Source organism: Somniosus microcephalus, chromosome 25 (genome assembly GCF_052327205.1).
Source record: "Somniosus microcephalus isolate GS21.2 chromosome 25, FLI_Smic_1.0, whole genome shotgun sequence".
NCBI lineage: Eukaryota > Metazoa > Chordata > Chondrichthyes > Squaliformes > Somniosidae > Somniosus > Somniosus microcephalus.
In genome coordinates this window covers 51,849,010-51,873,803 of record NC_141011.1, presented here as the reverse complement: position 1 = coordinate 51,873,803, position 24,794 = coordinate 51,849,010, and the positions used below count along the sequence as shown (strand labels likewise).

General features: G+C 44.9%; 2 protein-coding genes across 4 annotated transcripts in view; one reads left to right on the top strand and one right to left on the bottom strand.

Moving 5' to 3' along the window:
- The window catches only part of pex14 (peroxisomal biogenesis factor 14), a 272,290-nt gene extending 268,476 nt beyond the window's left edge, over positions 1 to 3,814 (bottom strand). The window contains exon 1 of the mRNA XM_085967441.1: positions 3,713 to 3,814. Within this exon, the coding sequence (XP_085823567.1) occupies positions 3,713 to 3,745 (33 nt within the window). The 5' untranslated portion in view covers positions 3,746 to 3,814. The remainder of the gene's footprint in view (positions 1 to 3,712) is intronic.
- Positions 3,815 to 3,981: 167 nt separating this feature from the next.
- Positions 3,982 to 24,794, top strand: part of dffa (DNA fragmentation factor, alpha polypeptide) — a 44,232-nt gene continuing 23,419 nt past the window's right edge. The window contains exons 1-3 of one of the 3 annotated variants that reach the window (XM_085967436.1): positions 3,982 to 4,313; positions 12,692 to 12,850; positions 14,306 to 14,466. In XM_085967436.1, coding sequence (XP_085823562.1) covers positions 4,214 to 4,313; positions 12,692 to 12,850; positions 14,306 to 14,466 — 420 coding nt within the window. In that variant the 5' untranslated portion in view covers positions 3,982 to 4,213. The remainder of the gene's footprint in view (positions 4,314 to 12,691; positions 12,851 to 14,305; positions 14,467 to 24,794) is intronic. The other 2 variants (XM_085967439.1, XM_085967440.1) reach the window with 2 other exon arrangements.

Below are 24,794 nucleotides of genomic sequence, written 5' to 3'. Positions count from 1 at the left end.
TTCCAGTATTTTCTGCTTTTATTTCAGATGACCAGCATTTTGCTTTTGTACTAATTTTTTTGACCAACAGTGGTTCATGGATACTGATGGTACGGGCACTCTTCATCAACACACGGCCACGTTCACACTAAGACTGTGGTGCAACCATTGTTTCTGGACAGACTCGCAATGAACAGTAAATCGGCTGGGGGGAAAACATTAATAGTATACATGCAAATGCATAATTGCAAGTACTATGTACATCTTAACAAAAACTAAAGTAATAGAAAACAAGAAAAGGGCATTAGAAACAAGATCTGAGGTGGAGTCATTTTCCAAAAACATTAAGCATAGCATGCTATTTCATGTGTTTATACCTATTCTTTTTAAGTAATAGAGAAAATATATAAATTTCAACCTACCAAATGAACCCATTTCTAATAATGAGATTTCTAATAATCTCATTATTTGCGCATATACCTTGCAATCATCCAATAGTACTGAGGTCGAGATGAAATAAAACATATTACACAGCAGCCAAAAAGACACAAGGGTAGTAGGGAAAAACCGGGGAACTACAGGCCAGTGAGCCTAACATCAGTGGTAGGAAAATTATTGGAAAAAATCCTGAGGGACAAAATTTGTCTCCACTTGGAGAGGCAAGGATTAATCAGGGATAGTCAACATGGCTTTGTCAAGGGAAGATCATGTCTGACTAATTTGATTGAATTTTTTGAGGGGGTGACTAGGTGTGTGGATGAGGGTAACGCAGTGGATGTGGTATACATGGATTTCAGTAAGGCCTTCGATAAAGTCCCGCACAGGAGACTGGTCAAGAAGGTAAGAGCCCATGGAATCCAGGGTGCCTTGGCACATTGGATACAAAACTGGCTTAGTGGCAGAAGGCAGAGGGTGATGGTCGAAGGTTGTTTTTGTGACTGGAAGCCTGTGGCCAGTGGGGTACCACAGGGATCGGTGCTGGGTCCCTTGCTGTTTGTGGTCTACATTAATGACTTGGATATGAATGTAAAGGGTATGATCAGTAAGTTCGCGGATGATACAAAAATTGGTAGGGTGGTAAATAGCGAGGAGGGTAGCCTCAGTCTGCAGGACGATATAGATGGGTTGGTCAGATGGGCGGAACAGTGGCAAATGGAATTTAACCCGGAAAAGTGCGAGGTGATGCACTTTGGGGGGACTAACAAGGCAAAGGAATACACAATGAATGGAAAGACCCTAGGCAAGACGGAGGGTCAGAGGGATCTGGGTGTGCAAGTACACAGATCCCTGAAGGCGGCGGAACAGGTGGATAAGGTGGTAAAAAAGGCATATGGGATACTTGCCTTCATTAGCCGAGGCATTGAATATAAGAGCAAGGAGGTTATGATGGAGCTGTATAAAACACTGGTTAGGCCACAGCTGGAATATTGTGTGCAGTTCTGGTCGCCACACTACAGGAAGGATGTGATCGCGTTAGAGAGGGTGCAGAGGAGGTTCACCAGGATGTTACCAGGGCTGGAGCGCTTCAGCTATGAAGAGAGACTGGGCAGGTTGGGTTTGTTTTCCTTGGAGCTGAGGAGGCTGAGGGGGGACATGATTGAGGTGTACAAAATTATGAGGGGCATAGATAGGATGGATGCTGAGGAGCTTTTTCCCTTAGTAGAGGGGTCGATAACTAGGGGGCATAGATTCAAGGTAAAGGGCGGGAGGTTTAGAGGGGATTTGAGAAAGAACTTTTTCACCCAGAGGGTGGTTGGAGTCTGGAACTCACTGCCTGAAAGGGTTGTGGAGGCAGAAACCCTCACAACATTTAAGAAGCATTTGGATGTGCACTTGAAATGCCATAGCATACAAGGCTACGGGCCAAATGCTGGAATATGGGATTAGATTAGACAGGACTTGATGGCCGGCGCGGACACGATGGGCCGAAGGGCCTCTATCCGTGCTGTATTACTCTATGACTCTATGACTCTATGACAAGGCATTAATACGCTTGCCCTTTTTTTGCAGTGGGCGAGGGAAGCCGCTCCGACAGGGATGCTCTGCGAGTGAGAAGTGATTACAGGATCTGGGTTACTGACGTTTCTTAAAAAGGGGGACAAAAAACAACCCAATGACTTGGATCAAATTCCCAACATGTTGAGACATCCTGGGATTGCTGTATCCAGCACGGTGCCATTTGAAACAATTATGAGCTGATGCTGAATCGGATAGCTGAGCAGAAACACAGCGGGAGGCTCAGGGCTCTTTGCCCCAAATCTCCCAGTGAGTGAGGGGGGGGGGTGGTGTTGTTGTGCTTGGTCACTGTACCCTTGAAATAAAGTGAAAAGACAGACTTGCATTTCTATAGCACCTTTCACAGCCACCAGACGTCCCAAAGCGTTTTCCAGCCAATTAAGTACTTCTTTTTTGAAGTGTAGTCACCATTGTAATGTACGAAGCAGGGCTACCAATTTGTGCACAGCAAGCTCCCAGAAACAGCAATGTGATAATGACCAGATAATCTGTTTTAGTGATGTTGATTAGGAATAAATATTGGCCCCAGGGCAGCAGGATTAGCTCCCCTGCTCTTCTTCGAAATAGCGTTGTGGGATCTTTCACATCCACCCGAGAGCGCAGACAGGGCCTCGGTTTAAGGTCTCATCCGAAAGACATCAACTCAGACAGTGCAGCACTGCACTGGAGTGTCACCCTAGATTTTTGTGCTCAAGTCTCTGGAGTGGGACTTGAACCCACAATCTTCTGACTCAGAAGTTCCCAGTAAGTGAGTGAAGGGGGAGGGAGCGAGGTGGGGAGTTTGTGCTTCCCTCATTTATGCTTTTGTTAACTCTAGACTTGATTAGTCCAACGCATTCCTGACTGGCCTCCCATGTTCTACCCTACGTAAATTTGAGGTCATCCAAAACTCGGCTGCCCATGTCCTAACTTGCACCAAGTCCCGTTCACCCATCACCCCTGTGCTCGCTGACCTATATTGGCTCCTGGTTAAGCAATGCCTCGATTTCAAAATTCTCATCCTTGTTTTCAAATCCCTCCATGGCCTCATCCCCTCCCTATCTCTAAGCTCCTCCAACCCTCCGAAATATCTGCACTCCTCCAATTCTGGCCTCTTTACACATCAATTTTAATTGCTCCGCCATCAGTGGCTATGCCTTCTGCTGCCTGGGCCCTAAGTTCTGGAATTCCCTCCCTAAACCTCTCCACCTCTCTCTCCTCCAAGACGCTCCTGAAAAACTACCTCTTGACCCAGTTTTTGGTCACCTGCGCTAATATCTCTTTCTGTGGCTCAGTGTCAATTTTTTTTTGTCTTATTATACTCTTGTGAAGCGCCTTGAGACATTTTACTACGTTAAAGGCGGTATAGAAATACAAGTTGTTGCTGTTGGTCACTGTACCCTTGAAATAAAGTGGGCACCTTGAAATTTCATTCCCATTCCCAGCCGGTGGGGGAAGAAGTGGGGAGCTGAGTATGGTCATTCTGTTTGTAGAGAGAGAAAGAGAATTTCTCACAGTGTGCAGCCGCCCAGCCTTGGCCGCACTGGAGCCGCGTCCACCGGCAGCAGGTCAAACGCCACCGGCCTCAGGCCACAATCCTGAGGGCAGGGGGCGGCATAAAGAGCACGGCGTCTCCAAAGCCGGCCGTCAAAGCGGCGTTTGTTGGTGGCGCTGTGTGTGTGTTTGTGAGGAGGAACGGAGCGCTGCCGTGCACCATGCAGGAACAAGCGGCGCTTACCTGGCGCTGCTCCGCCCGCTCCGAGGACGCCATCTTGAGCGGCTCTGCCAATCGAGCGCAGACTCACCGACCCGCGGCCCGCCCGCTGCAAAGCGCGACTAATCGATCGCGGATCGCGTCAGACGATCATTAAAAAAAAACACCAAAACAATTTTTTTTTAATAAAATAAATAAATCCACGCACAAATATTTTAAAAAAACTTAATCTGATTGAAATTTAGAAAAAAAAAGCAAGGTATGGTTCAACCGAGCATTCTGGGAGTTGTAGTTTTTCTGTGAGGGGGTTGAGGAGACTGCGGCTTTATTATTACGACGCTTCAAATTATTTTCTTTTTTTTAAAAAAAAGCTACAGGCGGTAGTTATATTTTTTCACGGTGGTTTTTCGAGGGAGGTGAGGCGGCGCTGGGCGGGCCGTTGCCAGGGGAGGCGGGCCTGCGGCCTGTGTGTGGAGGCCGAGCCTCCCGCCCTCACTCAAACACACTCACTCACTCACTCACAGAATGGCTGCCAGGCGCCAATTACCCTGCAGAATCTGCGACCTCGGCCGCCTTCGGACTTTCGGCGTTATGGCAACGTCCTTGACCGATCTGACAAACAAAGGTGAATTTTTAAAAAAGCCAGAGTCGGAAAAGCATCAAATACAACAACGATAGCACAGTCTTGACAAAGGGTTTGCCCCGAAACGTTGACTCTGTATCTCTCTCCACGGATGTTGCCTGGCCTGCTGAGTTTTTCCAAGCATTTTCTGTTGTTATATCAAATACAACAATTTTTTTTATTATGAAAAATTGGGGGGGTAAACACTCAGCCAGCCAGCCTCTGTTTCTCTCTGTCTCTCCCTCCACAGAGTTAACGTTTCAGGTCGATGACCCTTCATCAGAATTGGAAAAAGTTTAGAGATGTAACAGGGAAAGGGGAGGAAAGAACTTGCATTTCTATAGCGCCTCTTACAACCACCAAACGTCCGGAAGCGCTTTACAGCCAATGAAGTACTTTTTTTGAAGTGTAGTCACTGTTGTAATGTAGGAAACACGGCAGCCAATTTGCGCACAGCAAGCTCCCACAAACAGCAATATGATAATGACCAGATAATCTGTTTTTATTGATGTTGATTGAGGGATAAATATTGGGCCGGGACACTGGGTATAACTCCCATGCTCCTCTTCGAAATAGTGGCCCTGGGATCTTTTACGTCCACCTGAGAGAGCAGACGGGGCCTCGGCTTAACGTCTCTTCTGAAAGACGGCACCTCCGACAGTGCAGCACTCCCTCTGTACTGCACTGGAGTGTCAACCACTGTTCCCTCTAAGGTGGCGCGCAGCGATCCCGCGCAGTTCAATTGAAATGCCGCGCAAAGAACTGGACAGCAGCTGGAGCGGGGGAGGGTACCAATACACAATGGCCCCGGGAATCCAGACAGACTCGTTTGTGAGTTTTGCGACCTCGGAGCCGATCCCAATTGCAGCTCTTGGAAGTGTGTGTTTCGATGGTTGATGGGTTGCTGTGTAATGCCGGGAGGGGTTTGGTTTTCTCCCTTGAACTTTGACCTTTCAGCGGGAGAATCCCCCACGCTGGGCCACACTATCGTGTGGAGGTCAGGTGTTCTGTTGTTGGCCGGTGAGGGGGAAGATAGCGAATCGAAAGTGGAGAGAGTAGGAATCGGAGGGGGGTGGAGGGAGAGAGAGCGAGACTGGGGGAGAGAGACTGGGGGGGGAAGAGTGTTGAGATTAATCTATCTCTGGTCGTTCAAATAATCCGAATCGCGTGCAAACCAATATTATGGTGGGTATATTGGGCCAGATTTTCCGATCAGAGGCTTCCTGTGGGCAGATGCCCCCGATTGGAAAATATCTACGGACCTGCTGGCTCCGTAGGTCCCGAGACTTGCGATCCTGGGCTCTCCTCTTGGAAAGGTGCAGAGGCCCAGGTATCCCAGATGTGCATGCGGTTCGCAAGCGTCCCTGGGATCACGTGGACCCAATCGAAGAAGGGAATCCCCCTTCACACTTTTGACAGGTCTCTACGCATAGATCTGTCAAAAGTATGAATGGGGATCACTGAAAAAACACAGTTAAACATTAAATAATTTTTTTAAAGAAATCACGTATTTAAAATTAGTTAAAATTACATAATTTTATATTTTTAAACAAAAATGTAATTTTTTGAAAAAGATAATTTTACAGGGCTAAAAATAAACTTACCTTTTTTAAAAGTATTTTAAAATTATAAATGAGTGGGAAAAAAATATTTTTTAATTTTTTTTAAAACTCTTATGCTGGTAAAAGCAGGCCTTACGTCTGCTTTTACCAGGCATAAATTTTTTTAAGGTTTTCAGCGGGCGGAACCCCGCAGAGGCCCTTCTCCCGGGCAGGCGGATGATCTGTCAAGAGGATTCTTCACAGATCGGAAGTGTTGCGTTTTAGCGCATGCGCTTCGCATGCCTAAACCCGGCACTTGCGAGGTCCTTATGGGTTCGTACGCACCCGTGGATGTCGGAAAATCCAGCCCATTGTGTTTTATCGGAGTTTAAGACCAAACACAACACACTAGTTATACAACAAAATCATATGACCGTGACAAGTGGCTGGTAACAGCTGGCGTGCACCAACAGCTCTTCGGCTTACGGCCTCTCTTCACTCCACCATCTGTTTTACAGGCTTTTCAGGTCCTTTTATACCCATTTTAGGGGTGAACCTGAATATTGACAAGACCATTTAACCTATAGAAGTTCCCCTTAAAATAAGGTGCCCAACAAGTTCTTTGTTTAAACCATGGAAAAGGGTCAACCCTCATGTTATCTCCCACCTGTCGGGATCCTTTTAGCCATACCTTTCAGTATGCTGAGAACTGCTTTTCCCTTATCTCACTGGCCCTTTCCTTCCAAAGCTATAGTCTCTTATCTCATCCTGTCTTGTCCTTCCCAGCCTGGAAACAGCAACTCCGCATTCTAGGCTCGGCCCTCAGACTCCTTCAGTCAGCGGCCCCTTTGTTCAGAGCGGTTCGTGCAGCCAGCTGTGTTCAATTCATTATCAGACTATTGTACCATGAAATGAATCATTAAACTCCCAAAGATATCCTCTATTCTATGTACTTATACTAATTAACTTCTACACATCTTCGCAAGCAGTTCTGTTAAACGAACTCCAATTCCTAACTTAGTATTATAATATGGTTATTAGCAATAATGGAAGAAACATAGGTTGGGCCTTAGTTGGCCAAATTAAAGATACATTAAACAAAGTCAAAATCCTAACTTACAAACAGCAGACAGCTAGCCTGGGAGGCAAGGTTATATGTGACTGCCACGGTGCAGAATGTTATCACATCCGCAGGGAACTGAAAACATGAGCAAATTTTAAACATCTATCCATCTAAAACTAATACTAGTCTGAAGACACTTTATCTCAAGCTCTAATACAAGTTTCCAGGAAAATGAAACTTCAGGAGTTCCAGTAAAACTCATCTTATACATTAACCCCTTACTTGTCTTGAACTCTAATACAATCATTTAAACACTATTATTCGCGTCACAATTTCATTCGCATAACCATATACATTTTAGGTACCCCTAATTTCTAGGGCGAGAGAGAGGGCGACCGGGGGGGGGGGGGTGGGGAGAGAGAGAGACTGGGGGGGGGGAGAGAAAGAGACTGGGGGAGGGAGAGAAAGAGACTGAGGGAGGGAGGGAGGGAGAGAGAACGGGGAAGCGAGAGCGATGGGGGAGCAAGAGAGCTGGGGGAGAGAGAGAGAGAGGGGTGAGGGTCCAGATGCGTGTAGTCCGTTCCCGGGGACTGAGCGGCGGCCACACTTTGGAACAAACAGGTGGAGGCGCAGCACATGTACAATGGCCGCTGGAAGGAGGCTACAGCAAACAAGTTTTAGGCCCCTGGTGAAACAAAAATGAGAATTTTTTTTTAAATTCAGAAAATTGTTTAAAGCCAGAAAAAAATACAGAAAAGTGACGTTGAATGTCCCGCAGTAAGTTCCAGTTAAACTTTGTCAGGAGTTGTCCCCCTTTTGAAAGTGTTTATCAGGGTTATTTAAATCATCTTATGAGAGAGGGGAAAATGTTTGTGCCCCTGTTTGTACCTCCGAGTCTGTGAGAGACGGAGGGAACGGCAGCAGAAAAAGAGGAAACAACTTCTCCAAAACTGACCCCAACTCATCGCCAAGGCTGGGGATCGATAACCTCACCGCCTTCTTAGGAAGTTTCACTTTATTCACTTTCTTATTTGAGCTCCGTTTGGAATTCAAGTTTATTTTATTATTTTTTTGTTGTATGTTTAACGACAGCATTGAAGAGGGAAAGAGAAACTTGGAGCAACGTATTCTGTCAAAGCTGCAACAAGACTTAAAAGAATTTAAAGATTTTTAATGAACTTTTCACAAAAAATGAGTGTTAAAAATACTTTTCTCCCAAGTTTCAAATATGATTTTGGAAGAAACAGAAACAAAAATCAATTTTCCCCTTATCTAAAGTTTCAACCAGGTCTTGAAGTCCAAATGCTTTTAAAGAGGGTCTGAAATGCTTAAAACATTTTAAAATTTAAATTTCTCAATATTTGATTTTGAATGATCGACTGAATTGAGTAGCTTTACACAAACATGCAACCATGCTGTTGAGGAGGGGGAGAGCAGGGGAGGATTTGTAGGAGTTACATATTACTTTTTAAAAAATATAATTAAGACGTTTAGGAAGAGAACCAAAAAAGGGGAAAAACACAAACCATTTTATTTTGTCTGTCGTTCTATAGTGCTAACAGGCCCCAGGAATAATGTAAATATAGATTTCTTCTTAAATGTTTAGTGGAGTGTTAATAGAAACACGAGCTATGTAATGATGTATAAAAGTTCAGGAAGCTACAGAAAATACTTCGATTAAACTGATAAAGTACAATTTTGATTTGGTATAAATGTTTGAAATAGGAGATTAAAAATTGGGAGTACGGTGAAGTTTGTTTCCCACTATTTAATTGGGAAGTACCTAAAATAATTCAACACTTTTTGTGATAAGAGCAGGGTTTGTGGAGAATGTTTGCGAGAAAAACATTAGAAGCGAAATTTGTAAATTAACATCTTTATGTCACCATATTAGTGAATATTTCCAAGTCAATCTGATTGGTTCTCCTGTCCAGGAAGAAAGATGAATGTTTATTTCTGTTAAATCATAGCTTTTCCTCCTTTTTGTTTTTAATTCGGTGACGCAAATTGTGTCGGTGTTTTTCTGCACTTGTGAACCAGTGCTGCATTTCTGAGATGTTACACGGGGGGCGCTGGTTCAAGAAGACCACGGTTATTAATGGAAGTGATTGAAGTTGAAAATATGGATACCCGTTTTTGTTCAGTTCTTTTTAATACTGTGAACTAAAGAACTACAGCACTTTATATTTGTTGGTTGTCTGGTTGCATTGTGATGAATATTCTAATCACTTATGTGGACGTACAGTCCGTCAGCGCCATAGGAAAGCCGCTGCTCGTGCAGCCATTGCTATAGTGACATGAGGGATGGGCTAATATGTTGAAAACTTTAAAATGAATACAAATTGCACAAATAGATATGCCTCTTTCAGCTCACCTCGGGCTTTTGGATTGTTTGTCGATGCATAACTGTGTAACTGAGTAATGTTTCTGAAGTGTTAATGCATTATTATGCAGTTCTTTTATATCCCAGTCATTTCTGACAAGTAATTTTTTTTTTTAATAGAGTTTGTACATGACGAACTAAAAGCTTTTAATTAATTCTACCGTAAACAAACTTGCAGAATGGGCATGTAAATGACAAATGAATTTCAATATAGATAAGTGTGAGGTGGTGCATTTTGGTAGGAGGAATAAGGAGGCGATCCACTCCTTGGAAAATGAGAGTCTAAATAGGGTAGAGGTGCAAAGGGATCGAGGGGTGTAGATTCACAAATCATTAAAAGTAGCAACGCAGGTTAAAAAAAACATAAAAGTGCAAATAAAGCATTGGGGTTAATTTGTAGAGGAATAGAATTCAGAAGCAGAGAAGTTATGTTAAAGTTGTATAGAACCTTGTCTGATTGTCTCATGATTTGAGACAGTGGGGAGGCAATATGGCATTACTGTATATATGCTTTTAAGTGGCTGCTGTTGCTGTCGTTGTTGTAAAAGTTGTTGTTGTAAAAGTTGCTCACAGACAAAAAGGTTGTGCTCAAAGGAGTCCGTGGCCCGCTCAGTACAGAAAAAATTACAGGGAACATTGGTGTCAGCCTAGATATTGGTGCTCAAGTTCCTGGAGTGGGACTTGCACCCACAACCTTCTGACTCCAAGGCAAGGGTGCTACCCACTGAGCCACTGGCTGACACAGTAAAGCATCATTTACACGCTGCTGCTCAAAATAAATTTGGATGAGTTTAAAGGGTTTCTCACTGTTTTGACATGGAGTTGGATGATGCTTACAGAACTCGCACTGTTAACAATAACCGTGCTTATTATTGTACTGCAACAGCAATGTAGGAATGACAGCTCTTGACCAATGAAGCAACACTTAGATATCACTGTTGCTCAGACTTGGTGAGTCTCATCCAAAACTTGGACCATATAGCCCGCATCACCCAGCTACATTTCAGCGTTATTGTTGGTATAAGTCTGCTGGTCCTACTGGGAGTCTAACTTGTGCAAGCAAGCTCATTCACTTTGTATCTTCTGCAGCTGCCCTACTTGACCTGAAACAGTGTGAACGTACTTCCCAGCAGCTTCCAAAGGCAGCGAGAGTATATTCTAGTGGAGTTATACTACCAATTTAGTACTCGATTTATGCAGGTACTGGGGTAAATCCAAGGCTAAATTGTTATTGTAACAACAAGGTTTGCTGTATCCCGATTTCAAAAGAATCTCTTGACGAGCAGAACGCCAGTGCTTCTTCTCTTCCACAGCAGTGTGGAGTGGAAGGATGTAGGTCTCAGGCCAGTTTCTAAGTTTCCTGCTTTCAGCTGTACTGGATGGAAAGTACCAAGTGAAGACCAGACACTCTGCAAAGGAGGATGTAAAATCAGATGAAAAGCCTGCATACTTGTTGGCAGCTGGTGTAGAATGGCAGTAACCTTTAGGAGTAGGTGCTTGCACCTTGATTTCTGTAGCTGCCTGTCCTCCATGAGAGTCATTTAAACGTACAAAAAATGAGGAGTGAGATTGTGTGCCCTGAGAGTAGAGTAGAACACCTCTCTTAATCTGACAAACAGCTAAGTTGTGTAGCACAAAGAATTAGCAGCAGAATTTTTGCTCTGTGGTGTACTGTTCTTTCAACTTGAAAGATCATTGTAAATGTGAATGACATGAACAATGACTGCTCTCTTAATGTAGGCCCTGAGAGATATGTAGGAGCTTCCTATAGCAATTACCCTCTATTTTTCCTCATTTGGGAAGCGTCTCTGATCGTTTAGATAAGACTAGAACTTGTTTGTAAAGAATAATTCAGGCAGATCGACACTGCAGACTGCTTGACTTCAGTTATGTAATGCCACTAACGTTTTGTTTGTAAAATAATAATTATCAGTACTGTAGGTTTATGCAGGAACATAGGAACAGGAGTAGGCCATTTAGCCCCTCGAGCCTGTTCCGCCATTCAATGAGATTGTGGCTGATCTGTGACCTAACTCCATATACCCGCCTTTGCCCCTTATCCCTTAATACCTTTGGTTAACAAAAATCTATCAATCTCAGATTTAAAGGCTCGATGCTTGGGCCCCAGCTATTCACAATCTATATCAATGATTTGGATGGGGGGACTAAATGTAACATTTCCAAATTTGCTGATGACACAAAGCTAGGTGTCAGTGTCAGCTGCGAAGAGGCTTCAAGGGGATCTCGACAGGCTCAGTGAGTGGGCGAGAACATGGCAGATGGATTATAATGTGGATAAATGTGAAGTTATCCACTTTGGTAGAAAAAACAGAATGGCAGAGTATTTCCTAAATGGTGAAAGATTGGGGAATACAGATGCTCAAAGGGAGCTGGGTGTCCTTGTACATGAGTCACTGAAAGTGAATGCAGCAAGCCATTAGGAAGGCAAATGGTATGCTGGCCTTCATTACAAGAGGATTTGAGTGCAGGAGTAAAGAAGTCTTACTCCAATTATATAGGGCCCTGGTGAGACCACACCTGGAGTACTGTGTACAATTTTGGTCTTACCTAAGGAAGGATATACTTGCCATAGAGGGAGTGCAACGAAGGTTCAGGAGATTGATTCCTGGGATGGCGGGACTGTCGTATGAGAAGAGATTGAGTAAACTAGGCCTGTATTCTCTTGAATTCAGAAGAATGAGAGGGGATCTCATTGAAGCATACAAAATTATTACAGGGCTTGATAGGATGGATGCTGGGAGAATGTTTCCCTTGGCTGGGGAGTCCAGAACCGGGGGTCACAGCCTCAAGATAAAGGGTAGGCCATTCAGGACTGAGATGAGAAGACATTTCTTCACACAGAGGGTGGTGAATCTTTGGAATTCTCTACCCCAGAGGGCTGTGGAGGCTCAGTCATTGGGTATATTAAAACAGAAGTTGATAGATTTCTGATTAGTAACGGCATCAAGGGATATGGCGATCGGGCCGGTGAATGGAGTTGAGGCAGAAGATCAGCCATGATCTCATTGAATGGCGGAGCAGACTCGAAGGGCCGAATGGCCGACTCCTGCTCATATTTCTTATGTTCTAAAATTAACAATTGATCCAGCATCAATTGCTGTTTGCGAAAGAGAGCCTGAAAGGTCTGGCTCTAATTTTTAAACTATGAAATGTCTTAAGAAATGTTAAGTATATTGAAGCTTTAAAGTTTGGTTCTTTTCAACTCTAGGATAAGGTGTCATGATGCAGTTGTTGGCTACGGATTGTAAAAATCATTTTCATATCTGGGAACTTTAGACTCTGCAACATCTTAAGTGTATTTTTAGTTAGTAAACCTCTTGAAAGCTTAGCTGCAATATTCTGTAACTTATGTTTATGGGTTTTTTATGTGTAGGAATGGAAAAACTATCTCTGGACAAACTTGGTGCGAAGCAAACTTACACAGTTGTGCTTGAAGATGATGGAACAATTATTGATGATGAAGACTACTTTATGCACCTGCCAGAAAACACAAAATTCATGATCCTTGGCTCCAGTGAAGAATGGACTCCTGGTAATGTGGTTAAGTTTATCTTCAGAGAGGAATTCAGTGCTAATATACATTATGGACAAGCACCATCGCAAACGGTTCTGAAAGGACCTGCAATTAAATTGTTCTGTCTTTTCATTTCCAAAGCATTCAGTGAAATAGTTCTTTAAATTATTCAGTGCATGGATTTGAAATTCGAAAGATTTAAGGTCCAGAATTTTCTGCCAAAATAACAAGGAGTTTAATGCGCATGCTATTTGACGTAAGAAAACTACTCGGCACTTGGTCTAAGCGTTAAACAAAGCTTTAATCAACTGTTTTACAACATGGAGGTCTAGTTGTGTCCTTCACTAGTTCCTGTTAAGAATGTCCTGCGCAAGCTGGGCCCGTGCCCGAGTATTTATACTCTCCCTGGACAGCGCCACCCGCAGGCCACTCAGTATTATTTCATAAGTCTTTCTTTCATGAATGACTGATTCATGTCACCATTATTAATGTGTAAATTGTGGCAAAAAATATATCCTGTAAATTGTGAATCCCCACATGTTGCTGGATGATTTTTGCTGTTAGCCTTGTAAAAACGACATCCCACCCTCAACCTCCCTGTTCCACAGTTCCTTGTTCATACTACAAATTTCTCCTTTTGCTTGGCCCCTCCTCAGTGGCACAGCTGAGGTCAACACCATGGTAGTACAGAGTAATTATATGCAGCACCATTGCAATTTCACCCTGTTCCACAGCAAAACAAGCATTTTGTTGCCCCTGCCTCATCTCATCTGCTGCTGAAACCCTCATCCATGCCTATGTTTCATCCAGACTTGACTATTCCAACGCACTCCTGGCCGGCCTCCCACATTCTACCCTCCGTAAACTTGAGGTCATCCAAAACTCTGCTGCCCGTGTCCTAACTCGCACCGAGTCCCGTTCACCCATCATCCCTGTGCTGCTGTCCTACATTGGCTCCCGGTTAAGCAACGCCTCGATTTTAAAATTCTCATCTTTGTTTTCAAATCCCTCCATGGCCTTGCCCCTCCCTATCTCTGTAATCTCTTCCAGACCCACAACCCTCCGAGCTATCTGCACTTCTCTAATTCTAGCGCCTTGAGCATCCCTGATTATAATCACTCAACCATTGGTGGCCGTGCCTTCAGCTGCCAAGGCCCTAAGCTCTAGAATTCCCTCCCTAAACCTCTCCGCCTCTCGACATCTCTTTTCCTCCTTTAAGACGCTCTTTAAAACATACCTCTTTGTCATCTGCCCTAATATCTCCTTATGTGGCTTGGCATCAAATTTTGTTTGATAACGCTCCTGTGAAGCGCCTTGAGATGTTTTACTACGTTAAAGGCGCTATATAATTAAAAATTGTTGTTGTCCATTACAAGCATGCCAACATAAGAGTGTTAGTACTGCCTCTCATTTTGGACATTAACATTTAGTTTGTCAAACTGTATTTCACCAAAAACTCTCCTTTACCCACAGAAATGAAGTTCAGCTCAGTTATAAAAACAGATTGTGTTGATGGCGATGAATCTGTAGTCTGTGTGGATTACCCTGAGTCTTCCCATAACTGGAAAATTCTTGCCAGACAACTTAAAAAAAACCTTGCCCTAATTATTACAATGTCCGAGTCTGACCTCCAGGTAAGAGAAAGTGGACGAGCAGCTCACTAGGTTTACAGTAGGGTACAAAGTTCTATAAAACCTATTGCCTGCCATCTTTTGTGTATGCCACACTCCTATTGGTTAAGATCTTATTGGCTGAAGCATGTCCAGAGCCTAACTTTTGAAGCTGCTTTTAGAGATCTGAATACAGAATTAGATGCTAATCAGACAGACTTGCTATTTTGGGATGAAAATATTTTGGAAATGGCTCCATTCTAATTAAAATAAACAAGACTCTAGATCGGTATCATGACCTTAACATGAGGTTAAGGCCGTAAGGTATAACTTGTAAATAATCTCTTTTAGTGTCAGCTGTGGCTCAGTTGGGAGCACACTCGCCTCAGAGTCAGACGGTTGTGGGTTCAAGTCCCACTCCAGAGACTTGAGCACATAAAGCTAGGCTGACACTCCAGTGCAGTGCTGAAGAGGTGCCATCTTTCAGATGAGACGTTAAACCAAGACCCCATCTGCTCTCAGGTGGACGTAAAAGATCCCATGGCACTATTTCGAAGAAGAGCAGGGGAGTTCTCCCCGGTGTCCTGGGGCCAATATTCATCCCTCAACCAACATCACTAAAGCAGATTATCTGGTCATCATCACATTGGTGTTTGTGGGAGCTTGCTGTGCGCAAATTGGCTGCTGTGTTTCCCACATTACAACAGTGACTACACTTCAAACAGTACTTCGTTGACTGTAAAGTGCTTTGAGACATCCGGTGGTCATGAAAGGCGTTATATAAATGCAAGCCTTTTTCTGTGTAATTTTACAGGGTTTTTATTATGCAAAAGGGATAATATTTTCCATTTGCCTGAATGCCATAACTCATTTGACCCAGCCAAAACAGAGTAGCCATATAAATCTGCATCCCCTAGTGAAAGCAAATTAACAGGCAGGAGATATCCCCTTGGCCATTTGAAACTGTTAGTTCCCTACCTCAGTTTCCCTTGGCCAGTGCTGGGACTAGAATCCTGGCGAATCGAATAACTAGGGCTGTAGAGAGGGCTTTAAACTAATTAGTGGGGGGGAGGTTTCAAGAGAGCGAAAAATAAAAATGTCAGCGGAGAAGGCAATAGAGCAAGGTAGCAGTGGGGGAATAAAAAACCAGAGCGTGTCAGGAAGGGACAGAATATTATAAAGATAAAAGTAAAGTAGTAAAGGGGGTAAAAGCAGGAATAAATTGTCACAAAACATATTTTAAAGTTCTTTATCTGAATGCATGCAGCATTCGTAACAAAATAGACGAGTTGACAGTACAAATAACTACATTAGGGTATGATCTGGTGGCCATTACAGAAACATGGCTGCAAGGTGACCATGACTGGGAACTAAACATCCAGGGGTATTTGACTATTAGGAAGGACAGACAGGAAGGAAAGTGAGGTGGGGTGGCTATGTTAATAAAGGATGGAATCACTGCAATAGTGAGAAATGATATTGGGTCAAAGGATTAGGATAGTGAAAGAGTTTGGGTGGAGATAAGGAATAATAAGGGGAAAAAGTCACTAGTGGGCGTAGTCAATAGGCCTCCTAACAGTTGCAGCGCTGTTGGTCGGAGTATAAATCAGGAAATAGTTGGGGCGTGTAATAAGGGAACAGCTATAATCATGGGAAATTTTAACTTTCATATTGACTGGACAAATCAAATTGGGCAGGGCAGCCTTGAGGAAGAGTTCATAGAGTGCATTAGGGACGGGTTCCTTGAGCAGTATGTTACTGAACCAACCAGGGGGCAGGCAATCTTAGATCTGGTCCTGTGTAATGAGACAGGATTAATAAAAAATGTCCTAGTAAAGGATCCCCTTGGAATGAGTGACCATAACATGGTTGAATTCCAAATTCAGTTGGAGGGTGAGAGAGTTGGATCTCAAACCAGCGTACTGAGCTTAAATAAAGGAGACTATGAAGGTATGAGAGCAGACTTGACTAAAGTGGACTGGGAAAATAGATTAAGGTGTAAGACGGTACATGAGCAGTGGTGTACATTCAAGGAGATATTTCACAACTTTCAAGAAAAATATATTCCACTGAGGAAAAAGGGGCGTAAAAGAAAAGACAGCCATCCGTGGCTAAGCAAAGTAATAAAGGATAGTATCCGACTGAAAACAAGGGCATATAAAGTAGCCAAATCTAGTGGGAGGATAGAAGATTGGGAAGCATTTAAAAGCCAGCAAAGAATAACTAAAAGATTAATTAAGAAAGGGAAGATAGATTATTATGAAAGTAAACTAGCAAAAAATATAAAAACAGATAGCAAGAGTTTCTACAGTTATATAAAAAGAAAAGGAGTGGCTAAAGTGAATGTTGGTCCCTTAGAGGACGAGACCGGGAAATTAGTGGTGCGGAACATGGAAACATAGAAGATAGGAGCAGGGGTAGGCCATTCGGCCCTTCGAGCCTGCTCCGCCATTCAATGAGATCATGGCTGATCATCCAAATTCAGTACCCTGTCCCTGCCTTCTCCCCATATCCCTTGATCCCTTTAGCCTTAAGAAATATATCCAACTCTTTCTTGAATATATTTAATGAACTGGCCTCCACCGCCCTCTGTGGCAGAGAATTCCACAGGTTCACCACTCTCTGGGTGAAGAAATTCCTCCTCATTTCAGTCGTAAATGGCTTACCCCTTATCCTTAGACTATGACCCCTGGTTCTGGACTCCCCGGCCATCAGAAACATCCTTCCTGCATCTAGTCTGTCCAGACCTGACAGAATTTTATAGGTTTCGATGAGATCCCCTCTCAGTCTTCTAAACTCCAGTGAGTATAAGCCCAATCGACACAATCTCTCCTCATACGTCATTCCTGCCATCCCAGGTATCAGCCTGGTGAATCTTCGCTGCACTCCCTCCATGGCAAGAACGTCCTTCCTCGGGTAAGGTGACCAAAACTGCACACAATACTCAAGGTGTGGTCTCACCAAGACCCTGTACAACTGTAGCAAGACATCCTTGTTCCTGTACTCGAACCCTCTTGGTACGAAGGCCAACATACCATTTGCCTTCTTAACCGCCTGCTGCACCTGCATGCTTACCTTCAGCGACTGGTGCACAAGGACACCCAGGTCTCTTTGCACTTCCCCATCTCCCAATCTATTGCCATTCAAATAATCTGCCTTCCTGTTTTTGCCACCAAAGTGGATAACCTCACATTTATCCACATTATAATGCATTTGCCATGTTTCTGCCCAATCACCCAACCTGTCCAAATCGTACTGGAGTTTCACGACATCCTCCTCACAGCTTACCCTCCCACCCAGCTTTGTGTCGTCTGCAAATTTGGAGATATTACATCCAATTCCCTCGTCCAGATCATTAATATATATTGTGAACAGCTGGGGTCCTAGGACCGATCCTTGCGGTACCCCACTAGTCACTGCCTGCCACTCGGAAAACGACCCGTTTATTCCAACTCTTTGCTTTCTGTCCGCCAACCAGTTCTCTATCCAAGTCAACACCTTGCCCCCAATCCCATGTGCCTTAATTTTGCACGCTAATCTCTTATGTGGGACCTTATCGAAAGCCTTCTGAAAGTCCAAATACACTACATCCACTGGTTCTCCCTTATCTATTTTACCAGTTACATCCTCAAAAAATTCCAGTAGATTAGTCAAGCATGATTTACCTTTTGTAAATCCATGTTGACTTTGTCCGATCCTGTCACTGCTTTCCAAGTGCTCTGCTATTACATCCTTTATAATAGACTCTAGCATTTTCCCCACTACCGATGTCAGGCTTACCGGTCTATAATTCCCCGCTCTTTCTCTACCACCTTTTTTGAATAGTGGGGTAACATTAGCTACCCTCCAATCCATGGGCACCGTTCCAGAGTCTATCGAGTTCTGGAAGATGACCAGCAATGCATCTACTATCTCTAGGGCCACTTCCTTAAGTACCCTGGGATGTAGACCATCAGGCCCTGGGGATTTATCGGCCTTCAGTCCCATCAATTTTCCTAACACCATTTCCCTACAAATACTGATTTCTTTCAGTTCCTCCCTTTCATCAGACCCTATGTTCCCCGGCATCTCTGGGAGGTTATTTGTGTCCTTCTTTGTGAAGACAGAACCAAAGTATGTATTTAGTTGGTCTGCCATTTCCTTGTTTCCCATTATAAATTCCCCTGATTCTGACTGTAAGGGACCTACGCTTGACTTCACCAATCTTTTTCTCTTCACATATCTATAAAAGCTTTTACAGTCAGTTTTTATGTTTCTCGCTAGCTTACTCTCATATTCTATTTTCCCTTTCTTAATTAATCCCTTTGTCCTCCTTTGTTGAATCCTAAACTGCTCCCAATCCTCAGGATTATTGCTTTTTCTAGCCAATTTATATGTCCTCTCCTTGGATCTTATGCTATCCCTAATTTCCCTTGTTAGCCACGGTTGAGTCACCTTTTTTGTTTTATTTTTATGCCAAACTGGGATGAACAAATTCTGTAGCTCATCCATTCGGTCTTTGAATGTTTGCCATTGCCTATCCACCGTCAACCCTTTGAGTGCCATTCCCCAATCAATCCTACCCAACTCGCTCCTCAGACCATCGTAGTTTCCTTTATTTAAATTGAGGACCCTTGTCTCTGAGTGAACTACTTCATTCTCCATCTTAATGAAGAATTCGATCATATTATGATCGCTCTGACCCAAGGGGCCTCGTACAACAAGATTGCTAATTAATCCTTTCTCGTTACATAATACCCAGTCTAAGATGGCCTGATCTCTGGTTGGTTCCTCGACATATTGGTCCAGGAAACCATCCCGTAAACACTCCAGGAATTCCTCCTCCACAGTATTGTTACTAATTTGGTTGGCCCAATCTATATGTAGATTAAAGTCACCCATGATGACTGCTGTGCCCTTATTGCACGCTTCTTTAATTTCCCTTTTAATGCCATCCCCAACCTCCGCCTTACTGTTTGGAGGTCTATATACCACTCCCACTAATGTTTTTTTCCCCTTAGTATTTCTCAATTCTACCCATACAGATTCCACATCATCAGAGCTAATATCCTTCATTACAATTGTATTAATCCCTTCTTTAACCAGTAATGCTACCCCACCTCCCTTTTCCTTTTTGCCTATCTTTCCTGAATATCGAATACCCCGGATGTTGAGTTCCCAGTCTTGGCCATCCTTGAGCCACGTTTCCGTAATCCCAACCAAATCATATTCATTTACCTCTATTTGCGCAGCCAATTCATCCACCTTATTACAAATGCTCCTCGCATTAAGACACAAAGCCTTCAGGCTTCTTTTTTTAACGCTCTTAGACCTATTAGAATTATTATTTACTGTGGCCACGTTTGATTTAAACCGTTGATTTCTCTGACTGCCACTTTTGTTTTTCTCCTTCCTATCTTTTGCTTTTATCCCTGTTTTCCTTTCCTCTGTCTCCCTGCTCAGGTTCCCAACCCCCTGCCATTTTAGTTTAAACCCCGCCGAACAGTGCTAGCAAACCTCCCCGCAAGGATATTTGTCCCGTTCTGGTTCAGGTGCAACCCGTCCGACTTGTACAAGTCCCACCTTCCCCAGAAGCAGGCCCAGTGATCCAGGAAACTAAAGCCCTCCCTCCTGCACCAACTCTTTAGCCACGCATTCATCTGCTCTATCCTCCTATTCCTATACTCACTAGCACGTGGCACCGGGAGTAATCCAGAGATTACAACCTTTGAGGTCCTACTCTTTAATCTGCTACCTAGCTCCCTAAATTCTTGCTGCAGGACCTCATCCCTCTTCCTACCTATGTCGTTGGTCCCAATGTGAACCACGACCTCTGCCTGTTCACCCTCCCCCTTCAGAATGCCCTGCAGCCTTTCAGTGACATCCTTGACCCTGGCACCAGGGAGGCAACAAACCATCCTGGAGTCACGTCTACGGCCACAGAAACGCCTATCTGTTCCCGTTACGATAGAATCCCCTACCACTATTGCTCTCCCACTCTTTTTCCTCCCTTCCTGAGCAGCAGAAGCACCCCTGCTGCCAGGAAGTTGGCTGCTGCTGCCTTCCCCTGGTGAGTCATCCCCCTCAACAGTATCCAAATTGGTATACCTGTTTGAAAGGGGGATGGCCACAGGGGTCCCCTGCACTACCTGCCTGCTTCTATTGCTCCGCCTGGTGATCACCCATTTCCCTTCTGCCTGTGCAGCCCTACCCTGCGGCGTGACCAACTCATCAAACGTGTAATCCACGACCCTCTCAGCATCATGAATGCTCCACAACCCATCCATCCGCAGCTCCAGCGCCTCAATACGGCTCGTTAGTAGCTGCAGCTGAATGCATTTCTGGCACACGTGGTCATCAGGGACACTGGCAGCGTCCCTGAATTCCCACATAGAGCAAGAGGAGCATAACACGGGGCTGGGCTCTCCTGGCATGACTTACCCCTTTAATTAATTTAAATTAATTCAATACCACCAGTTAAAGATATACTCTAGGGCGCTTATTTACCAACTGTCCCCACTACACCACAGAGACCCAAGAAAATATAAACCGCAGAATTTAAGCTTGTAATGAAAAGGAGAAAGAAATACTCACCAACCAATCACTTACCTGCTTCTGGTGACGTCACACTTGGATTACTTTTTACCTCTCTCCCCTGCTGCTGAATTGGTATGCCTCGCCTCGCTCCTTTTAAAGTCGCCGCGCTGCTCGTACCTCACGCAGGTCCGCTCTGGTCGGGCCTTGCTCCTCACTGCACTCCCAGGTCAGCCACTGTGGTCGGGCCTCGCCTCGCTCCTCCTTTTAAAGTCGCCGCGCTGCTCGTACCTCACGCAGGTCCGCTCTGGTCGGGCCTCGCTCCTCACTGCACTCCCAGGTCAGCCGCTGTGGTCGGGCCTCGCCTCGCTCCTTTTAAAGTCGCCGCGCTGCTCGTACCTCACGCAGGTCCGCTCTGGTCGGGCCTCGCTCCTCACTGCACTCCCAGGTCAGCCGCTGTGGTCGGGCCTCGCCTCGCTCCTCCTTTTAAAGTCGCCGCGCTGCTCGTACCTCACGCAGGAGATGGCAGAAACGCTGAACAAATATTTTGTATCAGTCTTTACAGTAGAGGACACTAAAAATATCCCAACACTGGACAAACAGGGGGCTATGGGGGGGGAGGAACTAAACACAATTAAAATCACTAAGGAGATGGTACTCGGTAAGATAATGGGACTTAAGGCGGATAAATCCCCTGGACCTGATGGCTTACGTCATAGGGTCTTGAGAGAAGTAGCGGTAGGGATTGCGGATGCATTGGTGGTAATTTTCCAAAACTCCCTGGATTCAGGAAAGGTCCCAGCAGATTGGAAAACTGCTCATGTAACGCCCTTATTTAAAAAGGAAGTAAACAAAAGGCTAGAAACTATAGACCAGTTAGCCTAACATCTGTGGTTGGTAAAATGTTGGAGTCCATTATTAAGGAAGCAGTAACAGGACATTTGGATAAGCATAATTTAATCGGACAGAGTCAGCATGGTTTTATGAAGGGGAAGTCATGTTTGACAAAATTGCTCGAATTCTTTGAGGATGTAACAAACAGGGTGGATAAAGGGGAACCAGTGGATGTGGTGTATTTGGACTTCCAAAAGGCATTTGACAAGGTGCCACACAAAAGATTACTGCACAAGATAAAAAATCATGGGATTGGGGGCAATATACTGGCATGGGTGGAAGATTGGCTATCTAACAGAAAACAGAGAGTTGGGATAAATGGTTCATTCTCGGGTTGGCAATCAGTAACTAGTGGTGTTCCGCAGGGGTCAGTGCTGGGACCCCAACTCTTTACAATCTATATTAATGATTTGGAGGAGGGGACCAAGTGGAAAATATCCAAGTTTGCCGACGATACAAAGATGGGAGGGAAAGCAGTGAGTGAGGACATAAAAAACCTGCAAAAGGACATAGACAGGCTAAGTGAGTGGGCAGAAATTTGGCAGATGGAATAAAGTGTTGGAAAGTGTGAGGTTATGCACTTTGGCAGAAAAAATCAAAGAGCAAGTTATTATCTAAATGGAGAGAAACTGCAAAGTGCTACAGTACAAAGGGATCTGGGGGTCCTGATGCATGAAACACAGAAGGTTAGTATGCAGGTACAGCAGGTGATCAGGAAGGCCAATGGAATCTTGGCTTTTATTGCAAGGGGGATGGAGTATAAAAGCAGGGAAGTCTTGCTTCAGTTATACAGGGTACTGGTGAGGCCACACCTGGAATATTGCGTACAGTTTTGGTTTCCATATTTAAGAAAAGATATACTTGCTCTCGAGGCAGTTCAGAGAAGGTTCACTCGGTTGATTCCGGAGATGAGGGGGTTAACTTATGAGGAAAGGTTGAGTAGGTTGGGCCTCTACTCATTGGAATTCAGAAGAATGAGAGGCGATCTTATTGAAACATACAAGATTGTGAGGGGGCTTGATCAGGTGGATGCGGTGAGGATGTTTTCAATGATGGGTGAGACTAGAACTAGGGGGCATAATCTTAGAATAAGGGGCTGCCATTTCAAAACTGAGATGAGGAGAAACTTCTTCACTCAGAGGGTAGTAAATTATGGAATTTGCTACCTCAGAGAGCTGTGGAAGCTGCAACATTAAATAAATTTAAAACGGAGATAGACAGTTTCCTAGCTGATAAGGGAATTAGGGGTTATGGGGAGCGGGCAGGGAAGTGGACGTGAGTCTAGGTTCGGATCAGCCATGATCCTATTGAATGGCGGAGCAGGCCCGAGGGGCCGTATGGCCTACTCCTGCTCCTACTTCTTATGTTCTTATGTCTGGGAAACTGTCCTCCCTCACTAGAAATATAGAAACATAGAAGATAGGAGCAGGAGTAGGCCATTCGGCCCCTCGAGCCTGTTCTGTTATTAAATGAGATCATGGCTGATCATCCAAATTCACTACCCTGTCCCTGCTTTCTCCCTATATCCCTTGATCCCTTTAGCCTTAAGAAATATATCTAACTCCTTCTTGAATATATTTAATAAGTTGGCCTCAACTGCCTTCTGTGGTAGAGAATTCCACAGGTTCACCACTCTCTGGGTGAAGAAATTCCTCCTCATCTCTGTCCTAAATGGCTTACCCCTTATCCTTAGACTGTGACCCCTAGTTCGGGACTCCCCCGCCATCGGGAACATCCTTCCTGCATCTAGCCTGTCTAGTCCTGTTAGAATTTAATACGTTTCAATGAGAACCCCTCTCATTCTTCTAAACTCCAGCGAATATAAGCCTAATCGACCCAATCTCTCTTCATACGTCATTCCTGTCATCCCAGGTATCAGCCTGGTGAATCTTCGCTGCACTCCCTCCATGGCAAGAACATCCTTCCTCAGATAAGGCGACCAAAACTGCACATAATACTCAAGGGCCTAGAAATTGGGTTGGGGTGCCAAAGTCGCCTGAGCGCAGGATTTAGCGCAGCGTTCGAGGCTTTAGCGATCGTCAGATATTCAGTTTCATTGCCCCTAGAGGGAGACGGGGCAAGGCTCCAGGCGCTCCGCGTCCCTCTTAGGGCGCTGAAACTGAATATCGCAGCGCAACGTGCCGCAGCGCCACACGCTGCGGCACGGCACGCTGCGGTACTGCAGGCCTTCCTCCCATTGTTAAGGGGGAGGGGCCTGCAACAGCGTGATCCCCGCTCGCGAGTGCCGGCAAACGAGCCCGGCACCAAGGAGAAGTGCCGGGCTCTCGGGAAACAGCCGGCAATGTTTCCTGGGGGGGGGGGCCAGGAGGCCGGGGACGGAGGTGCTGGCAGGCGGCCGCCCTGCACCTCCACCTTAACTTGCGCCGCTGTCGGCACAGCAAGGCCCCGTGAACCGGGCACGGGTAGCGAACGGCGCAACTGCGCCGTTCGCTACCAAATATCGCTAATGGGGCGCTGCGCACACTGATGACGTCATCGATGGCGGTGCAGCGCATCAGGCTAACGCCACCATTATCGCCCCAACTCAATATCATGGGTGGCGCTAAAGCCACTGACTGTCTCTTTAGGCGCTAACAGGTGGCGCTACTCACCCAATTTCTCCCCCAAGGTGTGGTCTCACCAAGGCCCTGTACAACTGCAGCAAGACATCCTTGCTCCTGTACTAGAACCCTCTCGCTATGAAGGCCAACATACCATTTGCCGCCTTAACCGCCTGCTGCACCTGCATGCTTACCTTCAGTGACTGGTGCACAAGGACACCCAGGTCTCGTTGCACTTCCCCTTTTCCCAATCTATTGCCGTTCAGATAATAATCTGTCTTCCTGTTTTTGCCACCAAAGTGGATAACCTCGCGTTTATCCACATTATAATGCATCTGCCCAATCACCCAACCTGTCCAAATCATACTGGAGTTTCTCGGCATC